The 27,425-nt window shown below is 40.6% G+C and overlaps 1 protein-coding gene across 1 annotated transcript; it reads left to right on the forward strand.

Annotated features, from left to right (window-relative positions):
- Positions 1–392: 392 nt before the first annotated feature.
- Positions 393–24,866, forward strand: LOC124119710 (flavin-containing monooxygenase 5-like). Its single transcript, XM_046482312.2, has 10 exons — positions 393–710; positions 11,247–11,416; positions 14,114–14,275; positions 14,763–14,889; positions 15,689–15,859; positions 16,792–16,900; positions 20,234–20,383; positions 20,893–21,078; positions 21,414–21,547; positions 23,164–24,866. The coding sequence occupies exons 1-10, from the start codon at positions 523–525 to the stop codon at positions 23,360–23,362; spliced, it is 1,596 nt and encodes a 531-aa protein (XP_046338268.2). The 5' UTR covers positions 393–522; the 3' UTR covers positions 23,363–24,866.
- The last annotated feature ends 2,559 nt before the right edge of the window (positions 24,867–27,425 follow it).

The following is a 27,425-nucleotide window of genomic DNA, read 5'->3' on the forward strand; positions in this document are numbered from 1 at the left end:
AGTTAGGCTTGTTCCTGTGAATATATTTACCCAATTTCTTTGACAGGTGAGGTGAAATGGGGTTTAACGTCGCGTCCAAGATTATTGCACTTATGTATAGCAACGTATGAGATACCATGCCGCAGTTTAACATGAATACCCAGTTATAGGGTATACAGTATACTGACTCCGAGCTGACCAGTCCTTGTTTTGCCCCGTTATGCCAAGCGCCAGACAGGGAAACAATGACCACCATCTGTTAACGTCTTTTGGTATGACTCGGCCGAGGATCGAACCCCAGACCTTCCGCTATCAGGTCGGATGCTCTACTACCAGACAGACAGACATGGTAAATACAAAAGCAAACAGAGGTTCTTCGAGAAAACAATTTCTTTGAACAGTTGTGACGAATACAGTATTTACTTATCACATGGACGAAATGTGGACTTTGAGTTTGACCATCCCGGGTGTATATCAAGCCAAATATCTTGTCATCTCATCTCTTACATTTGGATCTACATATGCAGTCAGAAACTATTAAGTATGGCCTCTGAAACTCCGACAACGCGCAAAGATGTCATCATCATCGGAGCTGGTATTTCAGGTCTTGTGACGGCAAAGTGCTTGAAAGATGACGGGTTGAATGTTGTTGTGCTTGAGAGGACCGGTGAAGTGGGAGGCTTGTGGACTTTCCGAGAGAACGACTATGGTGTCATGAGGTTTACGCACATGTAAGTACCACAACGTAAGCTTATCAATCAAATTTGGACTTGACCTTTGTTTGAAATCAACGAGCTGAGGATCTGTATGTCCCATAACAATCAAAGTCATGTAAAGACATGTGATGCAGTCATCATCTTGTCAGCATCTTCTTGTTTCAGCCAAGTAATTGCTGCAGGTCGCATGTGTTTATTGTGCATGAGTATTTGTTGCGTTGTCAACTGATGAACTAATTAGGATTCGGGTTAATGAACTGACTTAATCATAGTGTGCTGGATTACCGAGAAGTCAATTTAGATAGGTTGTTGGATTGTCGAGGGTATCATTTGACAGACTGATAGCTAATTAGACATTAATCTGGATTGTGTTGGAACTTGAGAAGACAAGGTTTAGTGTACTTAGTGACTTGTTCTGACAGTGTTCTTGATTATGAAGGATCTAGACTTGACAGGGTTGTAGATATATAGAGGTTGATGGATTATGGAGGGACTAGTTCTAACAATGTTCTGGATTATTGAGAATGTTGTTTTTAGGGAGGGCTTGTATTAATAGCATCCTTATTATTTATTGAGAATGGTTTTTTTAATATATATATGTGATAGTCAATTGTGGTTTGTGGTTAGACAGTATTCTGTATTATTTGGGGCTTGTTGTGAAAGGGTTTGTATTGAGGATGTGTAGCGTACTTAAGAAAAAGGGACTGGTATTTAGGCCTGGGACGAGTCTAAATTTACTACCCGGGTACCCTCACCCCTTGTACCCGACCCTACCTGGGTACCCGCTGTTGGTTTCAAGAGATGGGTACAAAATGTCAGACTGGGAATAGTTTAACAGTAGCCCGAGTAAAATGTATAAAAAGATCTGGTGATGCATATACACTCAAGTTGACAGAAGTTTGATCTTTATTCAAACATATATGTCATAAGGAATGCATTCATAGTCATGAAGAATGCGATTCGCTGTGCAGAGTTGCGTCCCTTGGGCACGACAGAAACCTATGATTGTGGGTTCAAATCCCAGTTCGCCCCGATTATGTTTCTAGGTTTGTCAGCACCATACCCGTGCTCGTGGGTTTTAGCAAAGTGGTAAACGTCTGGGGCCTGCACCACTTCGGGCTTTCCTCCCACATTAAGCTGACAACTGGAATACTGTTAAAAGCGGCGTTAAATCCAACTCACTCACTCAATCACTTTTTAGGGGCTACAGATAAGCTGTGAATCAGCATTTAATTGCAAATATGATTACTTTTGAGTTTTTGCATACGAGCACTTGTGTCAAGGTTGTGTTTTTTTTGTTGTTGTTGTTTAACGCCGCACTTAGCAATATTCCAGCTATATGATGGCGGTCTGTAAATACCGTATTCAACGTAATAAGCGCCCAGGGCGCTCTCAAAATTGGAAATAGGGGGCTCTTTTAGAATATTATTTTGGTGAAAAAAAACAGAGTTAAAGGATAAATTTTGTGGTTTATGCTGACAGCCTGAAATGTTTATATATGACAGATTTATTTTTCCAGAATTTAATTGCCCATAATTAAGGATGCATAAACACACGAGTGTAATATACGTGAATAAATAAGTCTTGTGTACATTGATCAATCTGAAGGGGTGCTAATTGGGATTGTTCACTAGCCAAAATATAAGCAAATATCGCCGTGGCGCTTTTTAGAGCGGGGCGCTTATTACGGCGAATACGGTAATCGAGTTTGGACAATTGACATCATGAGCAATACAGGTTATGATGTCCATGTGCAGTCAGAACTTGCATGAAGACTACTGCAGTGAATAATGCACAATGGTGCCTCATGCTTAGTATGACTTAGAGTGGGGATTTATCTAGGTTTCAAACCGATGTGCCCTTGGCAGACAAATTGGGAAAAGAACCGTATGAATTGTTCAAAATTGGGTATTGTCATGAAAAGTTCATATTCAGGGGTATTTTAATATTTAATTCAATGGAAAAGTGAACAATTAAACATTATGGACTTCTCTTGTTTATTGGTCCTGTTTTCAGTGAAATGCAACACACCTCTGCAAAGTAACAGCAATAATTGTTATAATAGTAACATGACTTGGCAAATATTTACTTCCAATTTGGAAAGTTTATTGGCATTTTCTTCAGACTTGGGACCGGATATCGGCCTCTGAGCTGGTCTAGATAAATCAATGTTGATCGCTTTTGTGTTCTTCAAGTGTAGGTCATGTGACTTCCTCTTTAAGGAATCACATACAAAATGTATACCAGACAGTTATGGGCTGTTATCCCTGCTGTAATGGCCAAGACCGCCTCCGTGGCATTTGGGAGCATCTGCCCTGAGAGCGGAATGCCACGTCATACCAAAAGACGTCAAGAAAAGATGGTACTTGTTGTTACCCTGCCTGGCGCTCGGCATTAAGGGGCTTAAACAAGAACTGGTCGTCTTGGAGAAAAATATGTTGTGTACAATGAGAATAATACATGCGAGTCAATACTCACTGGCTCGAAAAAATATCCGAGGCATATATGGAGGGACGGTAGAGTGAGAGGGCTGGATTATTTGACTGGTTTGTTTCATCACAGTGCCCAGTGATGCTCATAGGGTGTTCTGTACCAGGGTACTATCAATATTTGTCATATACCAGCGTTCCTGTTTACCAGTAACTACCATTTTTTTACCGGTAAAATTAGTCCCTGTGGACCGGCAAATAAAGTACTTTATAATTCTTTGTTGTTGTACAAAACATCAGGGATATTCATAAAAGTACATTTTTTTAACAAAGTCAGCATGTCTGTTACCATCAGGGTTTCCCCTTGTCTATTTCTGGTTAAATATCCATTTTTAGCGACCTTGTCTCGAAATATTAAAAAAAGAAGAGAAAATTGTGACTGAAGTTTGTGTGAATGACATAAAGATCTAACTAAGTTACTTCAGACATGACATCTTTGCACTGAACATGATGTTGAAAGAATTAAAGCCAAATAATTTTTATATGTTTTTTTATTTGTTGAAAGTTGGGACTGGCAAAAATTCGGGGGACAGGTAATTTTTAGAGTTGCCAGTCCACAAGGACTGGCAGTTTCAAAAGCCAGCGGGGACACTGTATACCTGTCAATGATAAGAGGCATTTTGCATGTGCGATAGAGCCAACATGGAGAAGGTCATACCACAGGGGTGTAATAACCAGACCTGTATTACATCCCCTGTGTCTTGTCAATGTGTTTTGAATGGATGATCGATATCAGCCTGGGTGGTAAAAAAATTAAGAGTTACATGTACATCACTTAGGGCGTCACCTGCTCGTCTGCTCAGCTAGCTTTCCTGTGACAATGACTTCCAAACAAGGTGAAAATGTCTTGCACTCACTTGCAAATAGTACATTTTACAATTTTATGTTATGGTATATGATAAAAAGGTTATTATATGTCAATTTTCATATGACACCCCATATCAACCCTCGACCCCCATATCAGCCCCAGGGCCGAAGGCCAAAGGTCAGAAGGCTGATACCGGGGTCGAGGGTTGATATGGGGAATTACCGTATTCGACGTAATAAGCGCCCAGGGCGCTCTCAAAATTAGAAAGAGGGGGCTCTTATTAGAATATTATTTTGGTGAAAGAGTTGAAAGATCGTAAATTTTGTGGTTAAGGCTGACAGCCTGAAATGATACGAAAGAAAAGTCTGTGCGTATTAGACACGCCAGATAAATTTTTCCAGAATTTAATTTCCCGTAATTAAGGGTGCATATAACACATGGAGGGTGCCAATTGGGATTGTTCACTAGCCAATATATTAGCAAATATCGCCGTGGGCGCTTATTAGAGCGGGGCGCTTATTACGTCGAATACAGTATATGAAAACTGACACCTAATAACTTCTATGTATCTTGTGAACATAAAGGAACATATTGATATGTACTTCACTACCTTGAACACAATCAAATTGTACTTTGAACCCAAAAATTAGTAAACATTTTGAGATTTCAAAAAAGTAAATAATATGTTTTAGATGTATATAAGGGTTCTAACTAAAGGTTTGACTCGGAAAGTAAATTAGCTCGTAATTGTGTTTTGGGATTAGCCCCATTGTACGCATGCTGAAAAAACTTTGTCGGGTATTTACATGTGCTGTTTTTATACATTTGAGTTTTTCATTAAATGCACGCATTTCTGTAAGATAATTGAAAGTAATTGGGTTTCAATATTTTTGGGGGGTATTTTACGCAAATACACAGCTTATCTGTAGCTCTGGTAGAGCAGTTTGTAACATTCTTTTACCCAATAAGTATTTAAACAGCATTGTTAGTTTTGTATGTCTTTACAATTGTTGTGGACACATTAGTCTGTACTCTGTAGAGCCATCGCTTGTTTTGGCTTGTGATTGGAGTTTGAGTAACAAAATGGATGCAGAAGACGTTTTTCATCAAAACCAAACCAAACCATGCTAAGAATGATTTCTAATTTTAGTCAGAAAATTTCACAGTTTAGACACCAATTACCCCAGATATTCTTATAAATGGTCCAAAAAATATTCCAAAGGTTTGTTTTATTTTATCATGATGTAACTATCTTAGTGTAACGGCTAAAATCTGTTGTGCTATTTTCAAACAGAGAAAGTCAGTCCTTCATTGTCATTTTTGATATAATAAGAATTAGAAATGTGTATTTATTGCTTATAATATATATTTTTTAAGTGTGTACATAGAATATAAGCATGTATATTTTACCCATCTTAGTCTCCTCTAACTCTGTATAGAGTAGCCCGCCTGTTTTCCATCTTCTGTCCTCCATTTTTTAATGTACCCAGCTATTCCTAATTGTCTCAATTTGGGATTGGCACGTTTCCTCTGGGATTGCGCCTACATCCCAAAATGCCTATACTCTATAAAACCAATTTATATTATCGTTTCAGGTAATTTCCAGTTCTCACTAAATTTATAGGATTACATTTAAGTTTGCCTTTGAGGATAAAAAGCTTGAATCACAGTGAAATAAAAACGTTAATTTCAATTTACTTAACAATACGTACTAAAAACTAATTAAAACATTGATAAACAGTAAAGACATGTACTGACAAAGCCCATACCTATATCATCGGCCACAAGAAACCTTGTCCTGACTAGAGGTATAGAAGTATCGACAGCTCCCCAACATGTAGACAGTGCCCACATAGAGAGATGATCATATTTTTATTATTAGGCCATTTGGGAGTTGTCGTGTAAATTATGAAAACATGTTTGACACAGTCCCTGAATACTGGGCATTGTGCAGTGTCGTCACAGTGGATTTCTTGAATGGAGGGTGTGGCTAGCAGAGGTTGTTTTATTGGTCATGTGACATGGATATACAGGTAGGGCATAAAAGTCGTGTCTCTGAGTGTTGACAGGTCGTATAAACTGGTTGGCTTTGTCGGGGTTGATGAAAGAGGCGTTATTGACGTAGTGTTGGCACAGGGAGCTGTGACGTGATAATAGAAGTGATTGAACTGTGTGATGTCATTGTTATTGTGCTTCGTTATTAACCGCGGGGAGATTTAATGTAATGTCGTAACTTGTTTGTTATGAGTTAACATTCTGTGATTCAGTACATGCACCGAAAGCCATGCATTAATAACAGTAGAGGAAACTGTCTTTGACTTTAGCTGGGTGTTATTGATTGAAAAGTTTAGTATTGATATATTGACTCAAATGTATCCTGATAAATTGATATATCGATTAATATATAAATTTGGTATTCTGCATGTTTATGGATAAACATTTGCTGTCGAAAGGAAGAGACGTCAACTTTTTTATTATGAGGAACACATTTAGATGTATATGCTTACTCCTTCATCAGGTGAATAAGTGCTATGAAACAGAGAACATATATATGTATAAGAAAATCGAAAGGAAACAGATACCATACTTTGAAAAGGCACTAATTAATTGTTTAGTTTTGGCTTCAGTTTGTCCATTGCTAATCACCTATCAGCACCGATTCACTGTTGGCTTCCCTTGTTTAGTTTCAACACAATGATGAAGCCAATTTAACAGGAAGCCAATTAACCTGGATTAAATTACTTAGGTGGGATGATTGGGAAACCTATTGCTTGATGCTTCATCATGTTCATAGTTGGTGGATGTGAGGATTGTTTGTTTGTTTGTTGTTTAACACAGCACTCAGCAATATTCCAGCTACATGATGACGTTCTGTAAATAATTGAGTCTGGACCAGGCAATCCAGTGATTGATATCATGAACATCGATCTACGCAATTGGGATACGGTGACATGCATCAACCAAGTCAGCGAGCCTGACCACCAGATCCTGTAAGTCGTCACTTACGACAAGCATGGGTTGCTGAGGACCTATTCTACCCCGGAACTTCACGGGTCGCGGATCAGATGAAGTGGCCTTGATCGCTATTACAGTATAAAGAAGGTTTTTTTCATGAACTTTTGCCTACTGTCATCCACAAACTTCTAAGAATTGCGTATTAAAAATTAATTTAGTTTGATTCAAGTTGTCCACACAGCATACTATGTGTCAGATAGGCTACAGCTTAGGATTTATTTATTCAGTAGTGTAAACAAAGCTTTGATTCTCTCCCTTTGTCCTGTTATCAGTGATATAAAGCCATGACTTTTGTCAAAACAATATTAACTTGAATTTGGGATTTTAACATCTTCCCAAAGCAAGGGCATTAAAGGGACACTAATCTCTGGCTTCTTCTCGGCTGTCTGACACTGGCCGCTGGGGCTCACAAGGTGCTCGAGTCGATTTGCTGGCTAACGTAACTGAGCGTGACAAGAGACCGGGCTACCGTCTGTAAAGACAGCGTAAATAAACTTGGAGGCAATGTTTGTTTTGCGCATTTTTGAACACTGATTTGTTAACCGTGATCTATAAAGATTTCGACAAAGGGCGCATGTTGATTAATTTCTTCAGCCTAAAGCAACAGACAAAAAGAACGGCGGAGCTCATCGGATGTCGTCATTTGGAAATACCCCTGATGGTTATAGTTTAATAATAAAAAGAAGTATACATGCAGTGAAAGCATTTTTGGATTTCGGATTGCGTTGATAGTACGATTACTACTCCCTTGTTGTCATCCACGTTTTATGGTATAACCCTAACACTTGTGTATCTGTCGTCATTCAGCTGAGTCCCAAACTAACTAAATCGCTTGACACCTGCACATTTATTTGACACCTGCACATTTATACCAGTAGCTCCCCAGCAATAGTTACACAACAAACGTTGAAACAGAAGTGGTCTTTGACATGACACTAACTTTTATAGATTTTTTAAAGTGAGTGAGTGAGTGAGTGAAAGTTCAATGTTGCCTCAGTCATATAGCAATTGAAAATTTAAGAACCCTTAATTAGAATTAAATTGAAGAAAAAAGAATGGAAATAATAAACCCTAGGCCCATCCATTTTTTTTTCTAATTCCCCCCCAAAAATGTGAATTAATCCCATGTTAATCCTGTCTCAGACAAATGCCATGTGAATGCTGTGTGTTCTTCTTCACCATGTTGAAATGCACGTACCATGTTTTAGGTACACTGATAACACTCCTGTCGATATAGGCATATTTACTGACCTCAGCGTCTTCAGTGATTCATGTAGATAGGGCCCCACCCAACACACTTTGCTATAGCTGTTATGCATATCGTGTACAAGTGTCTTTATCTTACCTTACATTAAAATGTTAACTTTTGATTGGTTAAGGAGTGGGGAATTATTATCTCCCCGGTTTGAAAAATGTGGGGATATAGCAATCACCATGTCTGTCTGTCTGTCGATCCGGGGTATAATTGGTCTTCAGCAACCCATGCTTGCCGTAAAAGGCGACTATGCTTGTCGTAAGAGGCGACTAACGGGATCGGATGGTCAGGTTCACTGACTTGGTTGATGCATGTCAATCACTGGATTGTCTGGTCCAGACTCGATTATTTACAGACCGCCGTCATATAGCTGGAATATTGCTGAGTGCGGCGTTAAACAACAAACAACCAACTGTCTGTCTGTCAGCTGTTCGATTTCCGTTTCTGTCTCCAAAACTGTTGAATACTTCTTTTTGAAACTTGCAGTATAGATCAGTCTAGTGGGGAACTGGGTGCCTTTTGATGATTTGAGATTTTCCTTTTAAATAATTATATGTTTTAATGACGACAAGTTGGACTTTACTGAAAAAGAGGGTAGTGCTTGTTTCCGGAGCAGATCTCCTAAACCGTTGAATATTTCTAGATGAGACTTGCTATACAGATGAGTCTAGTGGTGAACTGGTGCATTTTGATGATTTGGGATTTTGAAAAATACTGAACAGCATTATTTTTTCTTCACTGAACTGAAGGTATCCAATGGCAATGAACCGAAAGTGGGGTATAAGTAGCCAAACTCTGTTTCTGAATTGCACCAGACCGGGAGGATATGTCATCTCCTGATGATTCTCGTTTTCAATGTACTCCGCTGAAAAATCAATCATAACACATCTAACTTGCTTATCTCGCATGAGTATCCTTGAGTCTGAAATAAACCGATGTTGATCTGAATGCATTTGAGAAAAGGGAAGTAACTCAATATATTGCTAAAAGCGGCGTAAAACCATACACACACACTCACTCACTCTACTCCACTGGGACATAGGTTAGGCTAGTTCTTCAGGACCCTATGATGACATTTTGTTAACATTTCCATTTACAGATCTACCAACTTGATTGAAAAGACACCATCATGAAATAAAGTCGGAGTTATTTATGTATGTTTCAATTGTCCATCTGCTGAACATGTGACATGCAGAAAAGTAGAAAGACACAAGAAAGTGCAACCAAAATGCTCCTGTTACCATGGTTACTTGCTTAAAAGGATGACTGATGAAATGCAAAGTATAGTCTAAGATACCACAAGGACCTAATAAAGAGAACAAAAGTGGTATCTTTATAATGGTTTTTGTAAAGAGAATTATCCCCATCATTCAATTGAGCGGTCTTACCGCAGTTCAGCGTTCTCACTAAGATCGGGGGGCACGGGTGGCCAAGTTGTCTAAGGCGCCGTGGTACGCTGTGCAGAGTTGCGTCCCTTGGGCACGCCAGAAACCTGTGATTGTGGGTTCGAATCCCGGTTCGCCCCGATTATGTTTCTAGGTTTGTCAGCACCATACCCATGCTCGTGGGTTTCACCGAAGTGGTAAATGTCTGAGACCTGCATCACTTCTGGCTTTCCTCCCACATTAAACTGACACGCCGCGATATAACTGGAATACTGTTAAAAGCGGCGTTAAAACTCAACTCACTCACTCACTCTCACTAAGATCACTTTATGGAGTGGTGCCCAGCACAATGTAGCAGGTGTTTGTTCTCTGCTATGTTGATAATGCTTGACCAATTCATGGAAGAAAATAGAAAAAATAACCAAAAAATGTTGTCAGGGATAACTTTAAGTAAATTTCCCAAAATATTCACGAAGTTAATATGTTCAAAAAAAGATGGTGATGGTTTCTTCTTGTTTGAGCAATGTCTCAAATAAACGTTCGAACAGTGGAGGAGTTTTCTTGTTTGATAAATGTCCCAGCCGACATCTTTCATACTGGTGGTGTAGCGGCCATAAAATTTCCGAGGCCTGTGATGGGATTCAAACCACAGACCTTCTGATCCAAGGTTTGATGCCTTGTCCACATGACCACATGACCACAGAGGTTAACCCTGTCAGCAAGCTGACATGGTTAGGATGTCGTCAGGGGGATGACTCCATGCCCTGCTGCAGTGGAGTCTCCCATCTGGGTCGATGTCCCAGCTAACATTCCTAACACCTGTAGTGTTCTTGTTGCAGCAATGTGTCCAAGTACAACTACATCTTCTCTGACTTCCCCCTCCCCGACGACGTCCCAGCTAACATTCCTAACACCTGAAGTGTTCTTGTCGCAGCAATGTGTCCAAGTACAACTACAGCTTCTCTGATCTCCCCCTCCCCAACGACGTCCCAGCTAACAATTCTAACACCTGTAGTGTTCTTGTTGCAGCAATGTGTCCAAGTACAACTACAGCTTCTCTGACCTCCCCTTCCCCGACGACGTCCCAGCTAACATTCCTAACACCTGTAGTGTTCTTGTTGCAGCAATGTGTCCAAGTACAACTACAGCTTCTCTGACCTCCCCTTCCCCGACGACGTCCCAGCTAACATTCCTAACACTTGTAGTGTTCTTGTTGCAGCAATGTGTCCAAGTACAACTACAGCTTCTCTGACCTCCCCTTCCCCGACGACATCCCAGCTAACATTCCTAACACTTGTAGTGTTCTTGTTGCAGCAATGTGTCCAAGTACAACTACAGCTTCTCTGACCTCCCCTTCCCCGACGACGTCCCAGCTAACATTCCTAACACCTGTAGTGTTCTTGTTGCAGCAATGTGTCCAAGTACAACTACAGCTTCTCTGACCTCCCCTTCCCCGACGACGTCCCAGCTAACATTCCTAACACTTGTAGTGTTCTTGTTGCAGCAATGTGTCCAAGTACAACTACAGCTTCTCTGACCTCCCCTTCCCCGACGACGTCCCAGCTAACATTCCTAACACTTGTAGTGTTCTTGTTGCAGCAATGTGTCCAAGTACAACTACAGCTTCTCTGACTTCCCCTTCCCCGACGATGTCCCAGACTACCCCCACAACATCGATATGGCAAAGTACATCGCCGACTACACCACCCATTTCAAGCTGGAAGACAACATCCAGTTTAATACGAAGGTCCTGTCTATGGAAAAGAAAGGTATGACCCAGTGTGTGAGTGAGTGCTTGCGTAATGCCGCAATACTCCAGGGAACTGATACTGGTTGAGGTTGGTGAATACATACTGCGGATGATCTGGTCAAGGTCAAGGTTGCTGGAGCAGATGTCCTTGGATCTCTTGGTCAGTGTGGAGATGATGCCAGACTTAGTTTTAGGGAGGTGGTTAGAGTTGAAGTAAATGTACTGGTCAGAATAGGTAGGCTTTGCGGTTTGGATCTTGTTGCTGGGGTCTTGACCATGACCATGAACTTATACATCTGCGGCATGTTTTCACCAACCTGACCCAGTATCCTACCAAGCTAGTCAAGAGGACCATCTCCAAAACACTCCAGTACCAAAACCCAAGCTGACCAGAACAGGGCCCCGTTCTTCAAAGCGATCTTAGCGGTACGATGATCGTAAACCTATGTTAAAGTATGGGACTTACGATCATCTTAGTGCTAAGATTGCTTTGAGGAACGGGGCCCAGAATCTTAACCCTACATTGGCAAGACTTCACATAAAATAAACAGATTACTTAAGCACCACCACGACATGGCTGAAATATTGAGGATGTGACTTAAAGCATAAACTCACTCACTCACTCACTCACTTAAGCACCAAGTAGGCATTAGCACCATCTTCACTGGCTCCCCATCCCTAGAACCATCCTCCAAAATAATAGGCGTAACCCCACCTCCAACAAGCAACCCCCCAAAGGAGTACTTTAACTGTGACTGTGGGGACCTCTTGTCTAGTAGATACCTGCATTAAAGAACACAAGACTTCAACAGCCAAAACAGACAGCAAATGAGCTCTCTCAGACCACCAACAAAAGTTCTCAAGCCATTGCAGCCAGTTTCAAAATGTCTAAAAATCCTCTTGACCAAGACTTTACCCCAAAAAGAACTCTAGGAAGCTATAGAAATCTGCCGTCGCAAACCTTCGTTCACCAGAGATCAAGGGTATTACATCCTGGCTGCTGCTGAAGATCTAATTAAGCAATAGACGTTTGAATTAGTATCTTATTAGCTTGTTCAACAAGTTAAGTAGTACCCAATCAGCCTGTTTAATTTGTTAATGCTTACTATGCCTCTGGCTTCATTTCCTTGTGCTGGTTGTTATGCCAACTGACCGCCTCCTTGGTCTAGTGGTAGAGCGTCTGCCCGGAGAGCAGAAGGTCCAGGGTTTGATCCCCGCCCGCGTCATACCTAAAGACGTTAAAAGATGGTACTTGTTGTTACCCTGTCTGGCGCTCGGCATTAAGGGGCTAAAACAAGGACTGGTTGGCTCGGAGTCAGTATACTGTGTCTGAGTGGGGTATTCATGTTAAACTGCGGCATGGTATCTCAGTGAGCTAGCACTTTAAATTGGCATCAGTCCGGACTAGTACAAGCAGCCACACGCACACATTGCATGCACGTCACAATATAAGTGCACTTATCTTGGATGTGACATTAAAACCAATTTCACCTCATCTCACCTGTTATTCCAACTGTACATCTGGCTTCGTCCAATCATCTTTGTTCTACCTGTTGTCTATAACCTGTTGTTTCCATGTTATTGTGCTGCTTATCACAACAGGTCATGCCTTGGTTGTAGATACTCAAGCCCTATAACAACATAAGGATTTACATTCTAAGTTAAACAGTTACTCCAGTGATTGATATAATGAGCAATGACCAATGGCTTCGGAACACGATGACGTGTTATCAACCATCAAGTGGCCTCACATGTTACGACCAGCAAATGTTGCTGGGGAGCTGTTCTAACCTGGAATCTAGTTGGAGAACAGAGAAATATAAGACACCATTATGGAACTGAAAAATTATTATCAATTATGATAATGTGAACAGGAAAGTTTTTATTCGAAATACTGTTTTTACAGACTTGTGAAAATATCAATATCTGAAAATAACAGGATATATACATATTGCTGAATACTTACACCCTGGTATTGATACAGCTGTGTCCAAAGTTGGAATATTGCCAAGTGCGGCGTTAAACAACAAACCAGCCAACCAACTCCAGGTTTATATTGAGTTTGAAAATTAACTGTTTCTTTGGTGGATTTATTCCGGCAAAGGATCAAAAGGCCCTCATACCGAATAATTTTCAAAAGGCTCTAAATACCGCCGTGGGGAACTGCGAAAAAATTTAGGATTTTATGAGGAAGGTCTAAGAAAATTATTTCTACGATGAAACTTCGGCGAAGGTTTTTAAGAAAAGTACCGATATGCAATCCCTGCACCGACAATGCTGTGCCAAAGGGGAAAACATAAATATAATCCCGAAAAATACATTGATCATTGAAAGTCAATGTTTACGCTGTAGAAATTACCATTTATTAATATTATATAATGGGCGGTGGGGTAGCCTAGTGGTTAAAGCGTTTGCACGTGACGGTTTCGATTCCCCACATGGGTGCAATGTTTGAAGCCCATTTCTGGTGTCCTCCGCCGTGATATTGCTGGAATGTTGCTAAAAGCGGCATAAAACCATACTCACTCGCTCACTAATATTATATGATAATCTGCCATAGATCTGAGCATACACCAATATCTGCACTATTTTGGGAATCCTTCATAGATCTGAGATTCTGCCACAGATCAGAATCCTACCATTGATCTGAGACATACATGTATATGTATCACTGAGTCTTGCCACGCTTGTAACGAAGCGTTGATGGTGTGTGCAGGTGATGAGTGGGTGGTGGAGACGTGTTCCGTGGAGGAAGATGGTAAGGCCGGCCTGGACACAAACATCAAGACAGTGTTCACGGCACCCTACCTGGCCGTCGCGAGCGGACATCACGCCAAGCCAACATGGGGCCGCTTCAAGGGGGAGGAAACATTCCCAGGTGAGACTTGGATGTTTTATTGCCCAATGCATTTAAAGGGGAGTATGTTTGAGGGCTGGAATACAGTATACCGGATACCTGATACCTTCTCCCATATTCAAAAGGAATTCGCACATCTTTTCTTAGTAACACTTTCTACATTTTATACTGCATTTTTAGCCACCTCGCTAAAATGCCAGGGATTTGGGGGTCTTGCAATCATTGTAAGTAAAAGAATATTTCGAGGTTCATCGCCTTATTATAAAAATATGTGTTTATGATCATGAATCAATATAAAATAGTGATGATACCAGGTGTTCGCGAAAAGAGGAGCCTGTCCTGCCTGTCCTGATGAATCTTTCTGTACTTTATATCTTAATTATTCCTATTTTGTAATAGTGTCGGGCATATTTTCCTGGTACCTGCCATAATACATGCAATACAGGCCCTCGGTAGTTTGAAGAACAGTATAACTTCCTGAGATAATGTCAGCTGTCTGTTGCTGCAGGTGAAAGGATTCACAGTGTGGACTTCAATGATGCTATCAGCAACGGCTACACCGGCAAGCGGGTCCTCATTGTCGGCATCGGCAACAGCGCCGTGGACGCTGCAGTCAACTGTGCCACAGTAGGAAGGTGAGACCTGTTGGATAGCCTCTCTGTAGGGTTTCTTATCACGGTCTGTCCCCAGCACCATATTCTTATCATAAGAGCTGACTAATGGTAGTCTCCATGTATCTGGATTGTTGTACCCCTGACCTGTAAGGGCTGGGGTATATGGATATATCAAGGAAATCTATGACCTATTAACGTGAAAACTCCTGCATTGATTTTTTTCAAGCTTGGTGAACACTGTCTTACTAATAGGAGGGGTGCAGCACAAAGTTTGATGTTAATATTTGGATTTTCTGAAAAAAAATGCAGATATTTTTCACTTTTTTACATAAACATGCGTACGACGTATGACTTGATGCCATTAGTATTTTATATTATTAACCAGCTCAAACGTTAAGGCATCCATATATCTCCAATATCAAAATTGTTCTTCAGCTGATGTTATGGTCGAGGTCAGGGGTATTAGAGAGAACATTCACTCCTTGCCTTATTGCTCATTTTTGTGTTATGAGTGAGTGAGTGAGTTGGGTTTAACGCCGCTTTTAACAGTATTCCAGTTAATGTGGGAGGAAAGCCCGAAGTGATGCAGGTCTTAGACGTTTACCACTTCAGTGAAACCCACGAGCACGGGTATGGTGCTGAAAAACCTAGAAACACAATCGGGGCGAACCGGGATTCGAACCCACAATCATAGGTTTCTGGCGTGCCCAAGGGACGCAACAATGCACAGCGAATCGCTGACCTTAGACGACTGGGCCACCTGTGCCCCCTTTTGTGTTATGAACATTCACTCCTGTTTTGGTGTTCCTCTGTGTTGCAGGTGTAAGTCAGTCTACATCAGCACCCGCTCCGGGTGTTGGGTCATCCCAAACTACATCTTCGGCTTTCCTACAGATCTTTATGCATGCAGAGCTTTTTTCTTGTTGCCATGGAGATGGGCAAATATGGTCCTGGAGACAGTTATTAAACTGGTGTCCGGCAACCCAAAAAAGTAAGTACTTGATGAAAACTGACCGTGCCCTTTTTTTAGTTCTCTGGTTTCAGGGATAAATTGTGGGAACCTGGGATTTTATATGGTATTTTTTCAGCTACAGATGCAAAACCAGTTATTTTTTAATAAGAGCTTTAAGCCTAAATATTTTCTTTAAATAACCCACCTTGCAACAATGTTATTTTTGTGGAAGACAACAGCCTGAAGCAGAATTATATTTTTCAACATTTTCTTGGACAATGTCATTTTATTTATAGAAATCCCCTGCTTCCGGAGAATATGAAATGGTCTGTCCCTTAGGTACATTCAATATTGAATCAGATGTGTTGTGAAAGAAGCATTTTTAATGATTGTTTTCATGTGTCATAGGATCATGTCTTGTGGCATTTTGTAGCTGCTGCAGTATCCATGGAAACACTAAAGACTTACTGATTTCCAGTTTTCTTTCACAATTTCAGTGCATTGTTTCATAAAGAAATACAAGTATGTTTTTCCAGCAAATGTGTCTTTTACCATGAATTCCATGACGCTTATTGGTGAATCAGAGGTTTCAAATCACAATAACCACCTCTGAAACGGCTGATGGCAGTCTGTGCCCAAAACTTGTCGGCCTACAAGCCTTTCTCTTGACATCATATTCAGTAGATCTTTGATTAGCAAAGCTTACTTGACTGAAAGAAATTTTGCTAGACTCGGGCTATGAACTAGTGGCTAAAGTCACGTACTGTGATGGTTGCTGAAGAATATATTTCCAGTCATTGTCAGTAAGTTCCAAATTCCATTTAACCATTTATGTCTTAGGTAGCTAGAACAAGAATACAGTATTTTTATCCCCTAACTGAAAGAAATTCATGCCAATGCTGTCTTCATTGTTAAAGTATGACTGCATTGTAAAACAGTGATGAATCTCTCATCTCGTGTGTATATTCCAGGTGGAACCTAAACCCAAAGATGAGAGCCATGCAGACCCAGCCGACAGTGAGCCCTACCCTTGTCCACCACATACAGAGGAAGGAGATCACTGTCGTGCCAAATATACTGGTAGGAGATGGCTAGCAGACAAGTGTACGCCAGTTAAACTGTTACTTATCACCCAATGTGATACCTACACACCAGGAACATGCTTGTAAGACTTCAGTGTTTAAAGGGGCACTGATCTAACGCAATTCCCCGGGACTGGTTGTTGCCTTTGTTATTGTTTTTTCCCAGTGAATACCCGGATGTATAGCAGAAATCTAGACTAGTTCGCGACCTCAGCTGCGCCATTCGTAAGCGCATTAGTCACTTTTATGGGTAGTAATAAGGGCGTGTGGTCACATTGATCAACAAAATGAAATAGTTTTCGAGATAATAAGGAAATGTAGGTATCTTTGTGAGTAGCATCGGTAATGGTGACAAAGTTTTGATAAGTCACTTGCTTGGTAATTTTGCGATTTTCGTTTACACTATTTTGACTTGCAACACAAAGTATATATTTCACCTGAGCATATGCTTTTTTTATAGTTCGTATATTTTTTTACTGTCAAATGTGTAACAAATTTATTAAACGTCTAAATATTCAGTTATTTTACAAAGTGACTGAAAAACATTTCCATCTGTATTATTATGACAACGAATTCCAAACATTTTGATGTTTAATGTCATCACCAAGAGACTGAAAATGTAACGTTGAAAAGTACATTTCTAAGTTGTTTGGCTTTTAATCCTACATAATAATCTGTTGTGATGTTTGTAGGCCCTTTTGATCGTCTTGATCAATCTGGACAGATGTTTTGGTCAAAATGACTGAAATATTTACACATTTTATAAATTGCCTGAGAGAATCACATTTTACAAATTGACGGTAATATATACACGCTTACAAAGGAAAAGACCTGTGAAAACAACGTCTATCGCGCATTGAAGAATTTCCCAACCAAGACGTAGAGTGACAAGAACGAATCGGTTCAAATGAAGGAAAACAAAATGCAGATATCATAATTACAACCTACCAAATTTATGTGTATAAGTTTTAGGCAGCTTCCTTGTTCGAGGAATGTATCCGTGAATATCCACACAAAGGAACAATATCCCACTCGTCTGCAGCTGTACAAAGAAAGTTATTCGATGTCACGTGTCTCAGTAACAATCAAATATTTTAAAAGATATATATCGTTTCGGGATATTATAACCCGTGTTCATTTTTCAACTGATCGCTTGGATTGTTTCAGGTGTTTTACATAGGTGTCAAGTCTCAATGGTCGGCTGAGAAAGCCCACGTGACAACTATTTTCATAGCGTCCACGGTTCCTAAAAATTCCATTGAGTGATAGATAACAATGATCAATCAATCAACGTATTATCAGTTAACCCTTTGAACAAAGTATGTTGTTTTTACATCCCCATTTTTTCGCCATGATATGAGTGTATTCCCTTTGTTTTAGTAAACCTAGACATGTAAACACTCACTCTTGACATATCCACTGTGCAAGATAACAGTGATTAATCAATCGACGTATTTTCTGTTAATCCTTTGATGACTAGGAACGATCCGTTGATTTACAAAAAAAGTAAATCAACTGATCATTCATCTCTTGCTGGGCTGCCACGTGCATATTACATAACACACATTTCACCTCACTTCAAACCTGGATTTAGATTGAATAATTACCCCAGACACAATAAATGCCAAATGGGAACCTTTGTCAGGTAATATAAGTGGTGCTACCACTAATTGTACCTGTAATAAATTCATTAACTGAGCATCAAGTGAATGACGACAAATACACAAGTGTAGGGTTATACGAGAAAACGTGGATGACAACAAGGGAGTAGTAATCGTATTATCGACGCAAGCCGAAATCCGAAAATGCTTTCACTGCATGGATACTGTTTTTAGTATTAAACTATAACCATCTGGGGTATTTCCAAATGACGACATCCGATGAGCTCCCTTGTTCTTTTTGTCTGTTTGTTTAGGCTGAAGAAATGAATTAACATGCGCCCTTTGTCGAAATCTTTATAGATCACAGTTAACCAATCAGTGTTCAAAAATGCGTAAAACAAATATTGCCTCCAGCCTCCAAGTTTATTTAGCTGTCCTTGCAGACGGTACCCCAGTCTCTGGTCACGCTCAGTTGCGTTGCGTATCATCCGGGTACTCACGGGGGAAAAACAATAACAAAGGCAACAACCAGTCCGTTAGATCAGTGCCCCTTTAATGGCAGACATTACAGAGAAGGGGGTGGGGCAAGGGAGTTAACTCCGGTAACTTGTCATTATGACAACCACAAACAATAATGTTGGCATGACCACTTTTTCTCCTTCTCTATAGGAGGATAATGAGATTAAACCAGAGGTTGGACAATCATTGACATTTATAATAGTGAAAATTGCAAAATAACTGCCTGTTTTATAAAGTCCAGGATATTTGAAATTATGAAATACTTAGTCATTAAGTATTGAAAACTGGTAGGAGACGGCTGGCAGACAAGTGTAGTCCTTTAAAGTACCTGGGTTAGAATTCCAATATGTGAATTGTCCCTTGATGCTAATCTTTTTTTTGTTTTGTTTTGTTTTGTTTTGTTTTGTTTTTGTTTTTGTAGTATATTCTCCTCATAGTTGTTTACATCTTGTGTGATACAGTTTCCCGCAATATACAAGTACACATTATCTCGTTACGTCATATGATGACGTCATGTATGGATGTGATCTCTGAGTAAACTATGATGGCTTCCTTCCATGTTCTGTTGTGTTTGGCGTGCATACTCCCGAGCATAAATGTGTGAATACATGACAGTTTTGTTTTGTTTGTTGTTTAATGCCACACTCAGCAATATTCCAGGTATATGACAGCGGTCTGTAACTAATGGAGTCTGGACCAGACAATCCAGTGATTGACATCATGAGCATCAATCTACGCAATTGACATACAATGACATGCATTAGTTACAGACTGACGTCATATAGCTGGAATATTTGTGAATGCGGCATTAAACAACTAACAAACAAACCAAGATTATTTTGGGGCAGTTGTCACATAGCTGCACTTTTACTAAAAATGGTGTTAAAAAACAAACAAAACTCTATCATGTTGTCACTGATAGCTTGTGCTGATACCCTGTGCTGGTTGAAGTAGGCAACATGGATCTGGTGGTCAGGCTCGGTGACTTTGTTGATGGCATGAATCGTTTCTCACAGTATCATTCACAGCATTGTCTGGTCTAGACCTGATTATTTACAGGCCACTGTCATATAGCTGCAACATTGCTAAATGCGGTGTTACACAACGAACATACAAACAGAAAATTAAGTTTTACCAGAGAGTAACATTTCAAAAGTTTTGTTGCAGTAACAAATATCTGTCATTTTCATATTTCTAAATTCACATTTCAGAGAATCGAAGGTGAGAAGGTGTATTTTGTGAATGGGGAGTCTGCCGAGTTTGACAAGATCCTGTACTGCACGGGCTACAGCATCGACCTGCTGTACCTCCCGGACAGTGTGAAGGACAAGGTCGTCGTTGACAACAGCAACGAATTGAAGGTAAAGTCGTTGCTGCTGCAGGGTTTACATAGCCGTAGCCTTGCAAAACAAACGGTTTACAACTTGCTTACGCTAGGTTCAAGATAAGGCTAAGAATAATAATTGTCTTGGTTCTCAGGCACCATCCGCATCATCATAAAGTCTGCCACGTTTCATTTATATTTCCATTTTCAATTTAAAAAAATGTTCACCACATTATTTGTCGGGAGTCGTTTTCTAAATTTCGAGGTCATGATTTAGCAAGAATCGAGACAATTATGAAGTTGTCAAAATTGTGAGGGGAACGTTTTCCTATTCAGGTTTATACCAACTTACAGATGAAAGATTGCATGCAATATCGCAATACATGAACCTTAAATTGCAACACAAAAGTTAAGCCAGTACCCACAGCAGCTTTATAAAGTTTGAATACATTTGTCGTTGTTACCAGAATCCTGTCTCTCCCTTCATGTAAACAAGTTACTCATTAATTTGATATGTTTGAGTAACCATACTTTCGCCCGTTTCAGTTGTTCAAGAACGTGTTCAGCCCCGATATCGGCAAGTCCCTGGCTTTCATCGGCTTTGTCCAGCCGGCTTCTGGTGGGGTGCTGACGATGTCCGAGACACAAGCTCGCTGGTTCTCCGAGGTGATCAAGGGGAGGGTCAAGCTGCCCTCCAACTTTCAGATGGAGCAAGACATCACCAGAGAAAAGGTTTGGAAAGTTCTTGAGTGAGAGAGTTGGGTTTAACGCTGCTTTTAACAGTATTCTAGGAAAGACCGAAGTGATGCAGGTTTCAGACGTTTATTACTTCGATGAAACCCAGGAGCATGGGTATGGTGCTAGAAACATAATCGGGGTGAACCGGGATTCAAACCCACAATCATAGGTTTCTTGTGTGCCCATGGGACGCAACTCAAGGCGTCTTAGACGACTGGGCCACCCGTGCCCCCTGAAAGTTCTTGAGAACTCAGAAGAGATATATGTCTGACTGGGATAACTCCATGCCCATGGTAGATCTCTGACTTCTGTCATGGTCTGTGTTTCAGAGGATATATTCTGAGAGATGGTACAAGACGGCGCGACACACCATCCAGAAGGACCCTATACTCTACAACGATGAGGTGGCCTCCTTCTTTGGGGCCAAGCCAGAAATATGGAGGCACCCCCTCCTTGCATGGAGGTTAGTAGTGAGTGAGTGAGTGAGTGAGATTAGTGGTTGAGTGAGTGAGAGTGGTGGGTGAGTGAGTGAGTGAGAGCGGTTGAGTGAGATTAGTGGTTGAGTGAGTGAGAGTGGTGGGTGAGTGAGTGAATGAGAGCGGTTGAGTGAGATTAGTGGTTGAGTGAGTGAGAGTGGTGGGTGAGTGAGTGAGTGAGAGCGGTTGAGTGAGATTAGTGGTTGAGTGAGTGAGTTAGTGAGTGAGTGAGTGGGAGTGGTGGGTGAGTGAGTGCTTGAGTGAGTGAGTGGGAGTGGTGGGTGAGTGAGTGAGTGAGTGAGAGTGGTGGGTGAGTGAGTGAGTGAGAGCGGTTGAGTGAGATTAGTGGTTGAGTGAGTGAGAGTGGTGGGTGAGTGAGTGAGTGAGAGCGGTTGAGTGAGATTAGTGGTTGAGTGAGTGAGAGTGGTGGGTGAGTGAGTGAGTGAGAGCGGTTGAGTGAGATTAGTGGTTGAGTGAGTGAGAGTGGTGGGTGAGTGGGTGAGTGAGAGCGGTTGAGTGAGATTAGTGGTTGAGTGAGTGAGTTAGTGAGTGAGTGAGTGGGAGTGCTGGGTGAGTGAGTGCTTGAGTGAGTGAGTGGGAGTGGTGGGTGAGTGAGTGAGTGAGTGAGAGTGGTGGGTGATTGAGTGAGAGTGGTGGGTGAGTGGGAGAGAGTGGTGGGCGAGTGAGTGGGAGTGGTGGGTGAGTGGGAGTGGTGGGTGAGTGAATGAGTGAGTGGAAGTGGCGAGTGAGTGAGTGAGTGAGTGGGAGTGGTGGGTGAGTGAATGAGTGAGTGAAAGTGGTGAATGAGTGAGTGAGTGACGTTTCCCATTTTGGTGAAACCCACAAGCATGGGTGTGGTACTGACAAACCTAGAAACATAATCGGGGTGAACCGGGATTCGAATCCACAATCATAGGTTTCTGCGAATTGCGGTACCTTAGTGTAAATAATGAGTGAGTGAGATTGGTGGTTGGCTAGGGTGCGTAGTGTCCAAATTAGCAAGTGAGTGAGTGCACTCTGCCTTGTGGAGTCCAACCTTCAGCATGATAACGGCAATGGGGTAGCCTAGTGGTTAAAGCATTCACTTGTCATGGTGAAGACCTGGGTTCGATTCCCCACATTCGTACAATGTGTGAGGCCCATTTCTGGTATTCCCCGCCATGATATTGCTGGAATAAAGCCACACTCACTCACTCGTGAAAACCCAGGGTAGAATAGGTCTTCAGGAACCCATGCTTGCCATAAAAGGCGGCTATGCTTGTCACAAGAGGCAACTAACGGGATCGGGTGGTGAGGCTCGCTGACTTGGTTGATCCATGTCATCGTATCCCAATTGTGTGGATTGATGCTCATAATGTCAATCACTGGATTGTCTGGTCCAGAGTCGATTATTGGCAGACGGCCATCATATAGCTGGAACATTGCTGAGTGCAGCGTTAATCAACAAACACTGACCCAGTATGATAAGGCTTTAATTACAGCCCCCAGATAAGTGGAAGAGATGGAAGATCATTTGATGAGATATGCATTACCTGAGGACGAAAGACAAATATCCTCTCGTTATTTATGTAACCATGGTAACAGTGTCTCCTCGTCTTTGTAGGTTGTTGTTCAGTTCATGCGGCGCCTCCCAGTGGCGTCTTCAGGGTCCCCACGCGTGGAGCGGGGCAGAGGAGTTGGTGCGGAAGACGCCCATGACCGACATGATGAACTTCACAGGCTTCGTCCTTGTGGTAGTCGTCGGTGTCTTCATGTTGATGGCTCTCTGCTGCATGTGTAAAGTCACCGCCTGCCTCTTCTGAACAAACTCTGTTATAAATGTTGTATCAGTCAGGGTATAAATTGAAACCTTGTTAACTCAAAGTCACAAGGTCATCGTTGTCTGTGCCTGAATGTTTAAGTGTACGAGCAAGAACTTTAGTCTTTATCAGCAGGTATTGCCCTTAACATATACAGTATTATTAGCTGGGCTTATTGTTTACCACCCAGAATTGACGTTTCTGTTATTTCTAGCAAAGTTTAGCCAAAGGCTATTATTAGCTTAACTAATAGTCTACCACCCACAATTGACTTTTCTGTCATTTTTAGCCTTAACATGTAGACTATTATTAGCAGAGCTATTTGTCTTCAATCAAGACGTTTTTTTGTAATTATTAGCAAAGTTTGGCCTTAACATGGGACTATTATTAGCTGAGCAGATTAAACATCCTACTTGAGTCATGTTTCTAACAAGTGGCTGAGGTCATTGACTGCTGTTGAATGTGTGTTGAGAGAGCCATCACTGAACCAAGCGGAATAGTGATGTTATTCCATATGGTGCAGATACAAAATACTGCCGTAATCCTCATGTTACTTTGTGGTACAAATGATGAAGAGAAGATAGTGTTCACCACTCTTTATTGGCTGAGTCCTTCGTAACATTAAATATGTTCCGTGCTCAGCCGCTAACTCTCTGCAACACAGAAATTCTCACACATTTGACCATCGCGGGTCACTCAAGCTCATCGCAGGAGCTCTCAAAACACAACAGGGAGTCATCATTATTTTGGAAACCAATACATATACCAAAACGGCTTGATCAAACCGGCAAACTAAAATATGTCTTTCGTGGCATAAATGAAATTAAATATTAGTTATTTTACATTCAAATGTCATTTCAACCACTTTGTTATCATATATTGAGGTAGCGGAGATTGAAGTAAGAAGGTTTCTCTTAATTCAGTGAAGGAGTATTGTCTGCCAATATATTGCCAGATATTGCCTACTGAGTTACACAGTGTGAATCAGGATACATGGGCATTGGGGTACGTATCAAAATACGCTCAATGCTATGATTTATTGATTTTATTTATTGAACCTGGGAATTAGAAGTCCTGGGCCAGTACCACTTGGCCAATACCACAAATGTATTTTACAATATTATATATATAAATGTGACTCCTTAGGCTAAAAAAAAAAATTGTCTTGGTTCTCAGGCCCTGCCCACATTATCATAAAGTTTATTGCACATTTCGTTTTTGTTTCCATTTTTTTTTTTTTTTGTGCATTGTGTTTAAGTATTAGGATTTTTATAATTTTTTGAAAATGGAAATAAAAACAAAATGTGCGGCAAAACTATTCTGTCTCGAACATGTATGTACCATATTCGACATAATAAGAGCCCAGGGCACTCTCAAAATTAGAAATAGGGGTCTCTTATTAGACTATTATTTTCATGGGAGACACAGAGATAAATTTCGTGGTTTATGCTGACAGCCTGAAATGTTTATAAAGAATTTAATTGCCCACAATTAAGGGTGCATATTACCCAAGAGTGTGAATTATATGCGAATAAATAAGTCTTTTGTACATTGATCAATCGGAAGGGGTGCTCTTTGGGATTGTTCACTAGCCAATATATTAGCAAATATCACCGTGGGCACTTATTAGAGAGGGGCGCTTATTACGTCGAATACGGTATAACTACTCGTGTGTCCTGGACGTTGTTGAATCATTACACTTCTGGTCAGGTGTGTGTCTTCTGAAATGAAGTTGCTGTGCATGAGCAGCTGGGAAACTGTTTATTGTCAGGATATTTCATGTGGATGGGTCATTATGACTCCTTTAACAATGTTGTGATGTTATTGTCATCTCTGCCAGATCCTAAGCTCCCCACAGCGCTAGCCCGTTCATGGAGCTCCCTATACTATTGCTGGCACCTGTCAAAACTCCGCACTGTGATCGGTGGCCACAACCATGCTTGGAGTTGAACTCGCAACCCACTGACCGTTATGTTTACAAACAAGTGATGACTGACGTGGCACCGAATGAATACTCTTACTCCTGCTTAATTATTTTCTTTATTTGGCAATTTGAGTTTCTGTTTCATTACAACTATCTTGTAATTGATGTGGTAAGAATGTAAGCGGGAAGTTGGTTGATTTTCCGTTTGTCGTCAATCTTGAACCAATATGATCAAACAAACAAACAGTTAAAATCATGTGGGAAATGTGGTCAGTCATAAAACTTTTAAAAAATAACTACGATGGCATTCCGGAAAGACATAAACAAAAGTATAAAAGTTACTAAATTTGGGGTTAGAGGGCAAATTTCAAGATTCTTGTAATGGTTGCGTCCACACTGGTGGCAACGATGTTACCGAGAGTGTAACGAAGGTGTCCAAGGCCGTAGTTAACTTTTTTTGACAGGAGGATATTTGTACAAGTATCACTTGTCCCCAAATTGTATTTTCATGATTCAAATAAACTGTTTTACCTGCCTCTCCGGCTGGCTACGGCACTGGTGTCACGCACTGGGAAGGAGCTTGTGCCAGCTCCATGGTAAGGGAGGTAGCTCTAATTATAGTTTGCCATGAGACTGTGGAGATGTTCCAAATGGATGCCCGCTAGTGTTTCTAAACATGACAGTTTGAATGATAGCCAGTGGTTCTCAGGGTGTTGTATTATTTGTTTATTTTGTGATGTTTGAACTAGTTAAAGTGTTCTGCGATCGGACCATCAACAAATGAATTGTTACACCATATGAAGGATTGCTGTCATTGTCTCAGACTGTAATCAAGTTACATGTTTTATACATTGATACAAGACATTGTCGGGAATAACCCAACCATTCTTTTCTGGATTTCCAGATTTTCTTGATCAAATGCAACTATTGTATTCGCAGTAATGAACTGTAAACAAGATTTGGTTCCTGGCATGTTGTATGTTTGTTTTGGTTTAACACCTCACTCAGCAATATTCCAGCTATATGACAGTGGTCTGTAAATAATTAAGTCTAGACCAGATAATCAAGTGATTAACATCATGAGCATTGATCTACGCAATTGGAGCACGATGACATGCATCAACCAAGTCAGCGAGCCTGACCACCCAATCCCATTAGTCGCCTCTTACGACAAGCAAAGTCGCCATTTATGGCAAGTGTGGGTAGCTGAAGACCTAATCTACCCTGGATCTTCACTGGTCTCCAGGCATGTAAAAATGCCTTTGGAATTGAACTTGCCTAGAAATATCAATGTACGGATTATACTCTCAGTCATTTGGGGTTTGAGAATAAATGTATTTGTACATTGTAAAAACATGTGACACTAGCCACATAAATCTTGACCTGTGAGATCAGCAAGACTGTCATGAATACATTGAAAATTGGAGCATATTACACCGATGAAGATTTTATTGGTAATGTTTCCAAATTATATATTGAAAAATATTGGTCCAAAGTTCATCTTTTATTATTCACACCAACCAGACTTAATCAAGTTCTATTTTTGTTTGTTACACAATAATATTGATGGGATTGTTGCAGTTTCTTGTAGAAAACACTGGTCTTACAACATATGGAATATAGAACACAGTTATAGGCCGTGTCATACAGCATGTCAGTCAATACCAGCAACAGAGGTATCTATGGGTTAATAAGCATTAGTCTTTTGCAAATGTCTTTGTTGAGTACATGTTTCATGTAAAATTGGCAGAATTCCAAAGGGTTGGTGCTGTACTTGGTATTTTGTGTTTTTTGGTAAAAGGTATAGTTTTTGTTCCACTATTTATTGGGCTCCCCATGACTAAGTATACTGATATACAATGAAAACGCATTATCAGCTTTGACTCGAAGGACAGGAAGACGATTTTAACTGTAAATAGTTACTTACTTGACTGAGAATGATGACTGTGACAAATTGACGTTGTTGAGTTTGATTATCTCATGCCTAAACTTAATTTGATTTTTATGGCCAGTTTGTCAAATATTACAAAATGTCAAATATGCATTTTCAAAACGTTTCAGTATATTTTTAGTATGTTTTATCGTTTAAACAAATATATTTTGACATGTTTTTACCACTGACACATGTTTCACATCCAGGTT

This window comes from Haliotis rufescens, unplaced genomic scaffold (assembly GCF_023055435.1).
Source record: "Haliotis rufescens isolate VD_foot unplaced genomic scaffold, xgHalRufe1.0.p SCAF_9, whole genome shotgun sequence".
Classification (NCBI taxonomy): domain Eukaryota; kingdom Metazoa; phylum Mollusca; class Gastropoda; order Lepetellida; family Haliotidae; genus Haliotis; species Haliotis rufescens.